This window comes from Colossoma macropomum, unplaced genomic scaffold (assembly GCF_904425465.1).
Source record: "Colossoma macropomum unplaced genomic scaffold, Colossoma_macropomum, whole genome shotgun sequence".
In the NCBI taxonomy this organism is placed as follows: Eukaryota; Metazoa; Chordata; class Actinopteri; order Characiformes; family Serrasalmidae; genus Colossoma; species Colossoma macropomum.
Window position 1 is genome coordinate 29,528,405 of NW_023494805.1, and position 14,300 is coordinate 29,542,704.

Here is a 14,300-nt window from a genome sequence, read left to right on the forward strand (position 1 = left end):
TTATTTTAGACTAAAAGGATCTTAAAATAACCTGGCTATCAGCGGAGATTCCCAGAGAGGCCATTGGGCCTGCGGGCTTCTCTGTGCACCGTGCGGACAGAACAAAGGACCTCTCCAGGAAGAGTAAAGGGGGAGGTGTATGTTTTATGATCAACAAGGATTGGTGTGATCTGAGAAATGTACATTTCATTGAGTCTTTCTGCTCCCTGGACTTGGAATATCTAATCATCTTATGCAGACCGCTATGGCTGCTGAGAGAGATTTCAGGGTTCAATGTCACCGCCGTGCACATCCCACCACAGTCTGATACAGACCTGGCACTCGGGAAGCTGCACAAGGCTATTAACAGGCAGGAGACTGCGTGCCTGAAGGCCGCCTCCATTGTTGTTTGGGAACTGTAACAAAGCGAACTTTAGGGAACTCGCTCCAAAGTACTTCCAACATATCTCATGCAGCACACACAAGTCATGCACGCTGGACCGCTGCTACTCCCCCTTCCGTGAGGTGTACAAAGCCCTCCCCCAACCTCCAATTTGCATATCAGATCATATCTCCATCCTGCTCCTGTCCACCTATAGGCAGAAGCTGAAAAGCTTCATCAGCACCATCAGAGAGGTCCACTGCTAGTCGGATTCTGGTCTCCAGGACTGCTTTGATGATGCAGACTGGGAGATGTTCCGGGAGGCATCAAACAATAACATTGATGAATACCCAGAATGTGTTACCGGATTCATCAGAAAGTGCATAGAGGATGTTGTGCCCACAAAAACAGTTTACCCCTATCAGAAACCATGGCTTAACTGTGAAGTTCGTGCAGCTCTGAATGCACGTACCACTGAAATTATGAAACGGAGCTATGGGCCTGTCACTACACCTCTGAATCGTCATTATAATGATGTCCATGGACATTCCACACTGCATCTACACCTCAAACGGACTCACTGTGATCTCACTGATCATACTTACACATATAGATTGACATCTTGTACATCTTCTATCTGTATCTTGTAGAATCTGGGCACATTCTAGCAGTGCTGCTGGAGTAATCAAACATGATTTGATTTTATTCAATTTGAAGTTGGGCCCTTCAAGTGGACCTGCAGCTATTCATACAAGACTGGGGTCGACACTCAAGGGCCTGCCAGACTGGTGAAACAACAGTTATCCCAACAGCGCCTTCACAAATCAGTTGCTCCTAGTGATATAGAATTGTTCCAGTGCATGGAGAAATTATGGCAAATTAACACCATGCCATTTCAGGAATGCAATCAATCAAACCAAGACTGTGATATGGTATGGGACCCCTCTACTACATAAGTGGGACATGGCTTTACTTTGTTCAGTTGCTGTAGTGTTACCACTAATCAGGAGAACAGAGTGGAAGCTTGACCCCTAATGTGCAGCAGCCTATAATGCAGAAATTCAGAAGTTACTTCGGTCAGGGGATGTGGTGAAGCTTGAATGGGAGCCTGTAAATGAGAGAGAATCTTGGTTTGTCCCACATCATATGGTCATGCACAATGGCAAAATTGAGTTGTATTTGACTGTTCTTTCAAGACAGGTGGGGTTAGTCTTAATGAGTTGCTCCACCCTGGGCCCACCCTTGGCTGTTCACTGCCTTGGAGTCTTACTTCGCTCCAGAGAACATGCTGTCAGTGGGGATAAATGGGCGATGTACCACAGAGTTCACCTCTTGCCTGAGGACAGACTTCTGGAAATGGAAGGCCAGGCCAGTTAATTCCAAGATTACTGACTTTCCTGAGTCAAGGTTGCATTTGTTCAAACCAGCATTTCATTCTACCGAAATGGATTGTTTTAGCCCATTCCTTGTGAAGAAGGGGTCAGTGCTCAGAGAAAAGGTGGGGGGTTCTTTACAAGTGCCTGACCAAAAAGGTTCTATACATAGAGATTCTGCATAGCTTGGACACTGACTCATTTTTGACGCTCCTCAGGAGGATCATAGCACGATGGGGTACCCCTGTGGAGTTAGAACCACGTCAGTACCAAGTAGTTCAAAGCCTTACTTGGAATCCCTGTGAAAGCTATAGTTCTGGCAGTAGACCCTCAGCAGCCAAGGGCACAGTGGCCTGTGAGCACAGTAATGAAGGTGCATCCCAGCTGAGATGGTCAAGTGAGGTCAGTGGATGTTCGCAGACATGGAAAAATCTACACTAGACCCAGAGCTTGACTCATAGTGCTTCCTCCGGTGACTGATGAGGACAAGCCCACTGTGCAGAACACAGCTCCTGGCTTAGCCAGCCCTAGTAGTGTGGCGAATTGTGGTAGCAATTCATGGGTGGCTGTTAAGATGGCTGGGGGTTCGTTGTCAGTTTGCCCCCAAACTGATTAGAAAACAGACTGGAAGCTTGTGGTGAATCAGGATTCAAAGTGAAACTATGAGGAGAGCTAATGGAGATTTATTATTTCTTTCATTCAAACACTCTCATGCACTGCTGTTGAGCTGGAGCCAAATATGTTGAAGGAAAATGTTTCTTACCTAAATGAAGTATCTTTTCTGCAGACCTTTTCATTTTAAAACCTATACATGTAATTCTAAAAAAAAGATTATAGAACGTTTGTTTATTTAATTTTATTTTTTGTGCTGGTCATAAGAAATAGCACAGAAATCTTATCTTTTTAAAAATTATATTAAAAAAACAATACTTTTACAGCATTTGGTGAACATACAGTATATATAAATATTAAATACTGAGAAGAACAGATATTCATTCATCATGATTGACAACTGAGATGATCAGTGGAGCTGAATTTTCACCTCCATCATTATTACTGGGGCTGAAGAATGGATAGAGTTTCTCAGTGAAAGACTGACCAGTGAAAGAGTGGATATGAGATCTGGCCTCCACATCATAAAAGGAGACCAGACCTTCCTCATAATCCACAAACACTCCCACCTTCTGGGGCTTCTCTTTTAGGGAGAGGATGACTGAGGGACCAGCAAGAGCTCTATACTCATGCCCCTTCCGCAACCACACAGTCCAGAATCCATTCTGTGGGTTCAGTGTAATCTCCCCCTTCCTGTTAATGGACTCTCTGGCCACTCCTAATATCCACTTAGTCTTCCCCCTGACCTGCACCTCATAGTAAAATTTTCCTGAGAAGAATCCCTCCCTTCCCAGAACATTGGGCCATCTATCAAATCTCTCTGGGTTGTTAGGAAGATTCTGTTTTGTGTCTCCACATCTCACTTCTTTTCCATCATCAGACAGGATGAGATAGGGGTAAGCTGTATCAGCATCCAGAGTCACATCAACTGAGAGAAACAGAAAATAAGACATTTTGCAACAAAACTAATGAATCACTCAGCTGTTTACATTTAATTGAAGGTGTGGAAAACAGTTTGTGGAAGATTGTTAAAATACTGTTGTGGTGATCTATGTGTAAATTGTTGAAGGATCTAAATGTATGTTTGCAGTGTGTGTCATAACAGAGCCTTTGCTGGAGCAATTGGGCCAGATTCAGAAACAGCGCTGCACCATGCAAAATGTGAGGCACAGTATATAAAAGCTGTTCAGGTCACCATGGTGGTGAGTAGTGTCTTTTAAACACTTCAATATTTTCACCAATGTCCTACATAAGAGCGAATCAGTCAATCAGCCAATCAATCTTGATAGCCAGATCATGCCTCACATCACACAAGCAGTAAAACACAACAGTAATCCTCATTTTAAAAAATAAGCCTTACCACCACACTATTTGTTCTTAAACTCACAGTAAATCTGACAGTGCATTTTATGAATCTGGCCCACTGAGGGTCAGTGTGTATGTGTATCTGTGTGTGTGTCTTACACCTGAAAGAATCTAGTGATGTTTCTAATTGATCTATATTAACATGACAAACGGGATCTGTTTCTTGTGTTAAACACATTTACTGTTTCATATGTGTTCTGTTTTAAAGCTGCTAGATTTACTAAACAGTATCATCTTACAGATAAAGACAGAGATAGAAAAGGATTCTTACCTGAAGACCTTTTCTTCTTTACAAGCTCTGTAAGCACAAATAATGAAGCAATGTTTTATATTAGTTCATTAAAATACAGTTCAACAACATTCATAATTCATGTATTTATGCACATCATGGAAGTCTGTTTGCAGCACCATATTAAAGTATGTGTGCTCACTGCCCCCTAGTGTGTATGTGTTCGCTAGTGTGTATGTGGTGTTTCACTGCACGGATGGGTTAAATGCGGAGGTCTAATTCTGATGTGTTCAGACACAGTTGGCTAAAAAGGTTTATTTCATTCATTTCATTTCATTCATTCATTAAGTGATCCTATGTGCATTAATGACAGTCTAAACTGCCTCCCTAATCTCTTTTTATTCATCTATTTTTTTTTTTTATTTTGAAAATTTACAAGCTGAGACATAATTATCATCTTTCACCCTCTTTCTGTGTATTTCTGATAACAGAAAAAATCAACAGTTCATTTCAAGGTGCCATAGAATGGAAAACTGCATTTACATTAGCAAAGTTAAACAAGGAGAGTGCAGCACCATTTAAGGTATAACTGAAAATTATTAAAACAAGCTGGTGAATAGGAGGCTTTGCACATTTCACTCCAGGCAGTTTCTCAAGCCTTGGACAATATCAAGATCAGTATCAATTTAAAAGGGCAAAAGCAGTTCTCCTTACCTGAATACACTTTTTCCTTTTGAAGCTCTGAAAGAGGTAAAATCAGTTAATGTATTTTTGTGTAAATGTCTCTATATGTAGTTGGATTAAGCATCATGATGCACAAATCACATCTTTTAAAAGAATAAATCGTAATAAATTAAATTATTATATTAAGAAGTTACATTTGGTTGGAGCAAAAATTGAGCATCACAGGGAGGTTAATGTATTAATATTGTGAGATATATAAATCTCACACTGTAAAATCAGTTCACAAGCACAAATCTTCATCAAGGCATGAAAAACGTACCTTCCTGAAGTCTTTTCCTCTCAGCGTCTGCAAATATTCAAGAACAAAGATCATTTTCAATGAGATTGTAATGTCATAATAGAACACAAGTATGAACAGCTTACATTCTAAATGGTCATCACATACAGCGATTGATTATTGTAAATAACAACTTCCTGCAGATACTAAAACATGAATTGTGTATATTCTGTTAAAAGCATGTTCTTTTTTGTCGGCTGCTCATTCATAGTCTCTGTGTAAATTCTGTGTAAGTTCTTCATAATTTACAGACAATAAGTGATCATCTATTTTAATTTTTAAATGAGAATTTTGGCAAAACCAATTCCAAAACAGTTGGGACAGTATATGAAATGCTAATTAAAACAGAAAGCAGTGAATTATTAATGCATGTTCACCTGTATTTGAAAGAAAACAATACAAAGACAAGAGTTTTAATGTTTCACCATAACAACATCACTGTGTTTTGTAAACATACATGCATTCTGAAGTTGATGCCTGCAACACATTCCAAAAAACTTGGAACAGGGGAAATTCAAGGCTAGGAGTGTTGTTCAATGTTCAGAAAACATTTTAAGAGGTGAGGTAATCATGCTTGGGTGTAAAAATAAAGCATCCAGGGAAGGCCTAGACTTTCATAAGCAAGGATGGGTCGAGGCTGATCACTTCAACAACGCAGTCAACAACATTCAGAAATGCTGCTCACTTCTCTGGGCTCAAGCTCATCTGAAATGGACTGACACACAGTGAAAAGAAATATTATGTACATGTTAAAGCTGCATGGTTTAGTAATTAGAGAGTCTGGTCTGCCTGTCTCCTACAGAAAACGTTGCACATTATGAAATGGAAAATACGACAACAAAGGCCCCATACGCTTATGCAGCTAAAGAATCATATAACTGGAAAATGGCAAAAATTCTGCTTTTAAAACTGGACCACTTGGTGTCTTCAGTCTCCAAATGTTTATTAAGTGCTGTTAAAAGGAAAGGAGATATAACACAGTCTTAAACATGATCCTATTCCAACTTTTTTGAACATTTTGCAGGCATCAAATTTAGAATGAGAATTTTTTTAGAAATACATTTTATAAGGTAAAACATCAAATATTGCTTTTTTTGTACTGTTTTCAATTCAATACAGAATTTATAATACAGTCAAACAGAATTTACTAATCATTGCTTTCTGTTTTTATTAGCACTTCATATACTTTCACAAATTTTTGGAAATTGTCTTTATATATCACATCTCACAAGCTAGATTTGAGTAGTACAATAGAAATGCAACTTCCTCTAAACTATTCCACTGCACATACCAATGATTTTATTATCAAAGACATTACATAAATAATTACATCATTTAATGTGTAACCGAAAATTCTCAAAACAAGCTGGTGAATAGGAGGCCAACTTCAGCTCCCACTTTTCACTCCAGACAGTTTCTCAAGCCTTGGACAATATAAAGCAGGCTTCACTTAGTATTTCACACTAAAGAAACTAGGGGCAGTTCACAGTTTATTAGCGTCACAACCCCAACAACAACCTGTTCGTAGCAGCCATGCTGTCTGATTTTATCCACTTTTTGACAGCTGAAGCCAGATCATCTTAAACTACAGGTTCATAGTGAGCTCACAGCTTAAGTTTACTTTGTGTTGTTGTTGAGTTTGAATGCAAGCAATTAGTGTGGGTAATGCTAGCTACTAGCAAACTCCAAGTAATTAGCATAGCTAAGTAAATAGTCTACTATGAAGACCTAGCTTATTTACATAGAGGTTCATTTTATTTTCCTGATGTGTCTACTTCGACATTCTGTGTGAGCTAAAGCAGTGCCTCACTGTAAACCAGCAAATCAGAGCAGTGCTTATCAAATTTTGTATGAGCCCAACAAAAAAGAGAAAACTGCTTGTTTCATTCTAGGGCCACATCATAGGATTTTAAATAGGCGTGTAAAACCGCATGTGGTAATATTTCATCGTGACTGGTCACATACCTTCTGTGTCGACATCATGTTTATTTTGTTTAATTTATTTATCAGTATCAATTCAAAAGGGCAAAAGCAGTTCTCCTCACCTGAATACACTTTTTCCTTCAGAAGCTCTGAAAGAGGTAAAATCAGTTCATGTATTTTTGTGTAAATGTCTCTATATGCAGTTGGATTAAGCAATATAATGCACAAATCACACCTTTTAAATGAATAAATCATATTAAATTATAATTAGGTTATTATTATATCATAAAATGTAACTTTTTTGGAGCAAAAATTGAGTAACATATCACAGGGTGGTTAATGTATTAATATTGTGAGATATATAAATCTCACACTGTAAAATCAGTTCACAAGCACAAATCTTCATCAAGGCATGAAAAATGTACCTTCCTGAAGTCTTTTCCTCTCAGCGTCTGCAAATATTCAAGAACAAAGATCATTTTCAATGAGATTGTAATGTCATAATAAAACACAAGTATGAACAGCTTACATTCTAAATGGTCATCACATACAGCGATTGATTATTGTAAATAACAACTTCCTGCAGATACTAAAACATGAATTGTGTATATTCTGTTAAATGCATGTTCTTTTTGTCAGCTGCTCATTCATAGTCTCTGTGTAAATTCTGTGTAAGTTCTTCATAATTTACAGACAATAAGTGATCATCTATTTTAATTTTTAAATGAGAATTTTGGCAAAACCAATTCCAAAACAGTTGGGACAGTATATGAAATGCTAATTAAAACAGAAAGCAGTGAATTATTAATGCATGTTCACCTGTATTTGAAAGAAAACAATACAAAGACAAGAGTTTTAATGTTTCACCATAACAACATCACTGTGTTTTGTAAACATACATGCATTCTGAAGTTGATGCCTGCAACACATTCCAAAAAACTTGGAACAGGGGAAATTCAAGGCTAGGAGTGTTGTTCAATGTTCAGAAAACATTTTTTTGAACAATGTTCAATGAAAACGTGTATTGTGATCTGTTGAGTGAATCTTTCAGATTGTTTATGAAAATGTGTTCCCCAGGCCAAAGTAGAAAAGGATCATTGTTACCAGCATAAAGTTCAAAAGCCAGCGTGTGTCATGGTATAAGGCATTAGTGCTCATGGTACCATTAATGCTCATTTTGGAGCAACATATGCTGACATGACAACTCCAAGAAATATTCTGCACATGTTAAAACTGCATGGTATAGTAATTCAGTGAGTACATTCTGCCTGTCTTATACAGAAAAAAGTTGCATATTATGAAGTGCAAAATATGACAACAAAGGTCCCATATGCAGCTAAAGCCTTGCATAATTGGAAAATGGCAAAAAAATTCTGCTTTCAAAACTGGACCACTTGGTGTCTTCAGTCTCCAAATGTTTATTAAGTGCTGTTAAAAGGAAAGGTGATATAACACAGTCTTAAACATGATCCTATTCCAACTTTTTTGAACATTTTGCAGGCATCAAATTTAGAATGAGCATTTTTTACAAATAGTACAACAACAGTACCACATCAAATATTGCTTTTTTTTTTACTGTTTTCAATTCAATGCAGGTCAAACAGAATTTACTAATCATTGCTTCCTGTTTTTATTAGCATTTCATATACTTTTCATAAACTAATTGGGTTTATATATCACATCTCACAAGCTAGATTTGAGCAATACAACAGAAATGCAACTTCCTCTAAACTATTCCACTGCACATAACAATGATTTTATCACATTAAATAAAATATATATATATATATATATATATATATATATATATACACACACACATACATGTGTATATATAAAAATAACTGGATGTAGCCAAGAGTAAGATTATGCGCTGGAACAAAGTAAAATTCTTCTGCTGTTACTACTTTTGTGAGAGTTCAAAACAGCTCTGTAAATGTACATCTGTGGTATCATTAATGGAAATAATCACAATCAATATTACCTATAAACATTACCTTTCTTATGATAAATAACAGCAACTGCAATAGATCCCATAGCAATTATTATTGCTAAAACGGAAATGACGGCGACAACAGACGTCCAAGAATTAAAAACTTGACCTGAAATTCAAACCAGTGATAATTAATATGTAATGTTGAAATTGGGTTGACACTGTAAAAGCAAAGTGAAAATTCACAATTTAAATTTGAATATAATTAATAATAGATTTAATCATGTACACTTACTAGAGATGATGATTTCTGTCTCTCTCATGTGGTGTCTCTGCTGAAGTCTGCAGTAGAATCTGTTGGAGTCACTATTATAAACAGTGATGCTGCATTTCACTCTGAAGCCCTCAGTGTCTCTGTGTGTCTCTGTATCTTCAGCAGTCAGAGTGACCCCTTCTCTGTCCAGCCACAAAACCTCAGGTTCAGGATTCCAGTCTCTAGATTCACATGCTAGATTGATCCCTCCTGAGTTGAAGCCCTCCATAGTGATCACTGGGTGAGTTCCTAGAGCTACAGAGAATAAAATGGTGGGATGAAATCGCATCATGTTATTTTATTTAAGTTAAAGCAAAATATAACTAAAATTAAAATTAAAATATAGGTTCTATTTGTAATATTTCTCTGCTTATTTTCAGTCTATTACCCACATTTGTCTCTAGTCTTTATGTTACTGTAATTATAACAATACTGTTTGATGTTTATACTGTATTGTACAGGATAGTTTTAATGATCCTGAATTTTCTGTTCCTGCACATTTTCAATTGTTTAAACAGTAAATTCAAATTGCTCACACAAAACACTGAAGGTGTTTGGGGAAAATGAACAATAGAATCATTGGGTCTTCTAACTCTTCTAATAGGATGTAATGTGTTCTTTTACAGTTGCCCTAAAATAAACAGCCTATCAATTAAGCAAGTGTTTCTTACCCTTAACAATGACATTAACTGTAATGTCATCATACCAGGATTTGTCCTTAATGAAACATTTGTAAGCTCCTTCATCTGAGACTCGGACTGCTGAGAGTTTGAGTGAAGTGTTGCCTTTTAGAAGCTCCTCTCTGAACAGTGCTGTTCTTCCTCTGTATGACTGATCCTGGTTTTCATTTTTGTCTTCATTATCCTTGTAGAGATGAACTAATGAGTCCACCACATTTACTCTGGACCACTCTACTCTCATATCCACAGCACTGGTGCTGGGTTGGATAGAGCAGGGCAGAACCAGATCTTCACCAGCTTCAGCAACAAGAAGAGCAGCTGGACCAACCACCTTAAAATGCTCTGTACAGAGAAACATCCAGAAACAAAGAAAACTGACTAAACAATATGTCCTTTGATTTTAGGTTTTTGTTCTGTTGTCAGATTCATTTTTGAGGTATAGAAGTAACATGAAAAGAAAGAGGTTTGTGTGTTAAATTTATACCTGATTTAGATTCCATACAGCTGTAGAGAATCAGCAGAATCACACAGAGGAACTTCATTTCTGAAAATAATAACACTTTTTTGGTGAATTAAGGTAATTTGGGTCATGTTGGTATCTTTGAAAGCTTTCTCCTCCACAAACTCTAAACTAATCTCTATGGCAGGGGTGTCCTATCTTATCCGCAAAGGGCAGGTGTGGCTGCAGGTTTTCACTCCAAACAAGCTGAAACACACCTGATTCTACCTGTTTAATCAGTTGGTCTTAGTCTTCAAACATTTCATCAGGTGACCTCCTGCTTTGTTGGAGTGAAAACCTGCAGTCACACCAGCCCTCTGCGGATAAGATTGGACACCTCTGCTCTAAGGTTACACTGTAAAAAAAAAAAAAAAGGTTAATCAGTTTAATCTAAAAACTGTATTTCATGTGGTAACAAGTAAATTAACTAATTTTATTCAACTCAAAAATGACTTTGATTAAATGAATAATTCATTCAACGTAAAGTTTAGGTTGAATAAAACTAGCTAATTTACTTGTTACCACATGAAGTAGCACATGAAGAAGAATTCTGTTTGGGTCTTCAGGCTTCTAAATAGCTCACATTTTCTCTGATTATCTATAACCATTTTGTTGCTGGTCGTGCTCTTCCTCTTTCACCTTCCTGTAAACTGCTCCAAGCATAAATGCCTTTTCCAATGAATTCTTTCTTCTCATAATACCTGGACAAACCTTTTCTATAAGAGCCATGCCTTTAATTTGGGCCATAAATGTCACAACTTGGTCAAAACATGAGGTAAAAAAACCCACCCAAACAATAATGCTAACTTCTGCTGGCATCTCTATAGGATTCTAGTAGTTTGTGAGTGCTAAGCTAATGAGATTCACATTAACACTTTCTGATGATGTGGAAGTTAGCTTCTTGTTCGAATTTTCTGTTCTGCCTTAAATGCTGCATTTAGGCAACAGAGTGTAACTGCTGCAACATTTAAGGTGGGATGGAAAATTTAAAAAGGCAACTATAGATTAAACTCAGACATATGAAGCTTCTTTAAGACGGTCCATGTTTTGTCTGGTCCAAGCTTGTGGCAGACATATTAGCATATATTTTACCTTGTAGTAGTTTCACAGTGTCTTTTTCAGTAGAGAGCCCTGATGTAGAGCTGCTGCCACTGTTCCCCATTTCTAACAACCCATTGATCAAGCTACCACTTATATTTAGTGACATATCTTCCAAAAGCCCTAGAGTTGATAGGACTTCAGTTGAGCTCTAGAAGTCGTAACCAACAGCAGAGCTCACTTGGCTAAATCTGTCTATATACCAGAGAGAAACAGTATTACTGATTGGCCAGTTTTCCACTGTGTTTGCCTTATGAATGTAAGCCTTATGTTTCCATCCAAAACTTTACAATGAAATGTAAGCAGTACCATAACAGTGGCAGAGTTCAAATACAAACATAATTCTACTGAAAAAAATTAACAAAACATTACAAACATGCATTTTTTTATCATTAGAAGGCCTTTAGGGTTCCCTGCTACATAATATATCCAAAAGAGTAGAGCTTCTGTGCTTCGAGTGAGAGCTGAGGCTTGATTTGGCTATGTTTATTTTCTTTGTTAACCAAAGAAAACTCTTGTCCTCTTAAAAGTCTTCTCCAGTACCAAAGTTCAAAGGCATCAATATTTTTTCCTGTCTTGCTTTTTTACTGTCCAGCTTTCATGTCCATAAAAAAAACACAGAAAAGACCACAGCCTGGATAATTTGATATTCTCATCTTTTTATAGAGACACATTATTACATCTGAAGATCTGTTCAAGCTCCTTTATTCTTGTTTTTTTCATAATGAGCTAATGACCCATCTTTTCATTCTGTTCATTAACTTTTCTTATGAGGGCCATCAGGTCTTCCTGCTTTTCCAATGTTCAGTCCTGGAGGAATTGTTTTTTATTCTTTTATCACTCACCTTGATGTTCTTTTAGTTAGTTTTCTTACAAGGGAAAATTTTCATTTTGCTGCTTAACTATGTCCAATCTGGGAGCAGCACAGCGATGCCAGCTGAGCACCACTGTTAGTTGCCTTGCCCAAGGGCACAACCTGGAACTTACCAGATAAGTGGGATTAACAGATGGAAGGAAAGTTTTTTTTAGTTTTGACAGTTTTGTTATGTCTGGTAAATTAATGCAAAACACAATTAATTTAACATAGTTCTATATTGTTTGAACCAGACAAGCTAAAAGCCTAAATACATAAATATATATACATCAAAACATGTATCACTGGCAAATTGATTTTTTAAGTAGAACAGCAAATATCAGCATGATAAAATTTAAATGTGTGTTATTTATGTTACCTCCGTAGTATGTTTTTGATTAATGTGTGAATAACAATTTATAATGGGAGGTATGGACACATGAACACAACATGTGGAGGTGGCATATTAGCCTGGAAAGCTCTCACTGTGAGTTATTTACATTCTTTAAAGTGGTGCTGTATTACAGCCACCAAGAGAGAGATTAAAATTAGATCAGCATGAATTCTGTGATTTACATTCACAGCGCAGTAACTTAAAAAAAGTTCTGATGAAAAGAAGTTACTGTTATAGTGCAAAATCTGGAGAAATATCTGTTTGATTGCTGTCAGAATTTGCAGATGATCAAGCTATGAAAATACAAGATGATGACCAGAAGCATGTTTTACTTGAATCTGTAGACTGCAGTCGTACACAAAAGAGGCACGCCTGGTAAAATCAGGTTTTGTTGATTTTCTAAGTGAAAATAAGTAACACATGCCCTACAGAAACACACTTCTGCACATTTCAATGTACAATTACTTGTTTATTTGTTGGCCCCTCTACATGACTAAATTGACAGTTGGTGTACCTGGCTCTGTATGTTTAGTGGTACTGACAATTTAGCAGCCATGTTTTGAATAAACTGAAATCTCAGAAGGGTTTTTGAAGGCAGATCAGTGAAGAAGGAATTAATTAATCAAGTCAAGAAGTAAGATGTTTCTGCAGTTTCAAACCAAGTAGCTTAGGTTCAGTTTGTTCAGTAACTTTAGTTTCATCAGTATTTATTGTTAGAAAGTTAGCCTTTATCCCATTCTTTAACAAAGAAGTATGTTATCACAAAATCACAAATCAGTGGGAGATAATAATAATAATAATAATAATAATAATAATAATAAGTGAATTTGCACGGTTATTGATTGTGTTAGAACTTCTAAAGTCAAAAAATCTCCAAAGTCAGACAGTCCTATTTTTCAATGTAATGACACAAAGTCTGTGAGTGTGAGTGTGAAACATTACAGACATCACTCGTGGAGTTCTGATTCTGATCTCATTCCTTTAAACAAGCTTTTCAGGTTAAATTAACTGACATGTCACGTGTCATTAAGAAAGCTGTATGAAGCAATCAAACATACCAAACTTATAACAAGTTTCACACTTCAAGCTCTGCTTACAGCAAATGATTTTACGTCGATTTTCATGGCTTTTGAGTCGGAAATAAACTTTCACGATTAAAAACAAACAAACAAACAAACACTTTCGCTCGAGTTACTAACAGACAATCAGAGCTGTGAAAATGTTCGATTTGAACCAATTTCGTTCATCAGGATTTGCAGTTATAAGAAAAAGATTTCGGAAGCAAAGCTCAGAGGTGTAATTCTGATAGATTTTGGAGTATTTCTGTGACATTCAGATATTTCATTTCTCACCAGAAAGCAAGACACATACCAAGAGATGAACAAGCTAAACACCAGCAGCAGCACATAAAGCAAATCACACTGTGACAAATAGGACCTAAAAAGCGGTTGCCAAACCCCCGCAGTTTTTTAAATTCATTGTTATATAGTAATGAAGCACAAACTCTTAACATTTATCGTGCTTAACAGATCAAGCGTGTATTCATCCAAACTTAATATTAGAATACATACCTGTTACCTGTTGTCCTCAAACTCTCAGTAAAGACTTTCTGAGAGTTACCTTTCATTTTCATTTTTAGTCCCCAC

The 14,300-nt window shown here is 36.8% G+C and overlaps 1 protein-coding gene across 3 annotated transcripts; it reads right to left on the reverse strand.

The window, feature by feature from the left end:
- Window positions 1-2,676: 2,676 nt before the first annotated feature.
- LOC118825540 (butyrophilin subfamily 1 member A1-like) lies at window positions 2,677-14,300 on the reverse strand. 3 transcript variants are annotated; one of them, XM_036596196.1, is made up of 11 exons: window positions 14,226-14,300; window positions 10,295-10,354; window positions 9,802-10,152; window positions 9,113-9,385; window positions 8,882-8,986; window positions 7,310-7,336; window positions 7,007-7,033; window positions 4,944-4,970; window positions 4,655-4,681; window positions 3,983-4,009; window positions 2,677-3,274 (listed from the first exon to the last, which is right to left on the reverse strand). In XM_036596196.1, exons 2-11 carry the CDS (start codon window positions 10,350-10,352, stop codon window positions 2,727-2,729), a joined length of 1,470 nt encoding a protein of 489 aa, XP_036452089.1. In that variant the 5' UTR covers window positions 10,353-10,354; window positions 14,226-14,300; the 3' UTR covers window positions 2,677-2,726. The 3 variants fall into 3 exon arrangements, with proteins under 3 accessions (XP_036452089.1, XP_036452091.1, XP_036452090.1); XM_036596198.1 differs by lacking the exons at window positions 4,944-4,970; window positions 7,007-7,033; XM_036596197.1 differs by lacking the exons at window positions 4,655-4,681; window positions 4,944-4,970.

Coding starts and splice junctions, on each gene's coding strand:
- LOC118825540 (XM_036596196.1), bottom strand. CDS start 10,352: ATGAAGTTCCTCTGTGTGATTCTGCTGATTCTCTACAGCTGTATGGAA. Junction 8,987..9,112: donor GACAGAAATCATCATCTCTA/GTAAGTGTACAT, acceptor TTTGAATTTCAG/GTCAAGTTTTTAATTCTTGG. Junction 4,682..4,943: donor GAGGAAAAGACTTCAGGAAG/GTACGTTTTTCA, acceptor TACCTCTTTCAG/AGCTTCAAAAGGAAAAAGTG.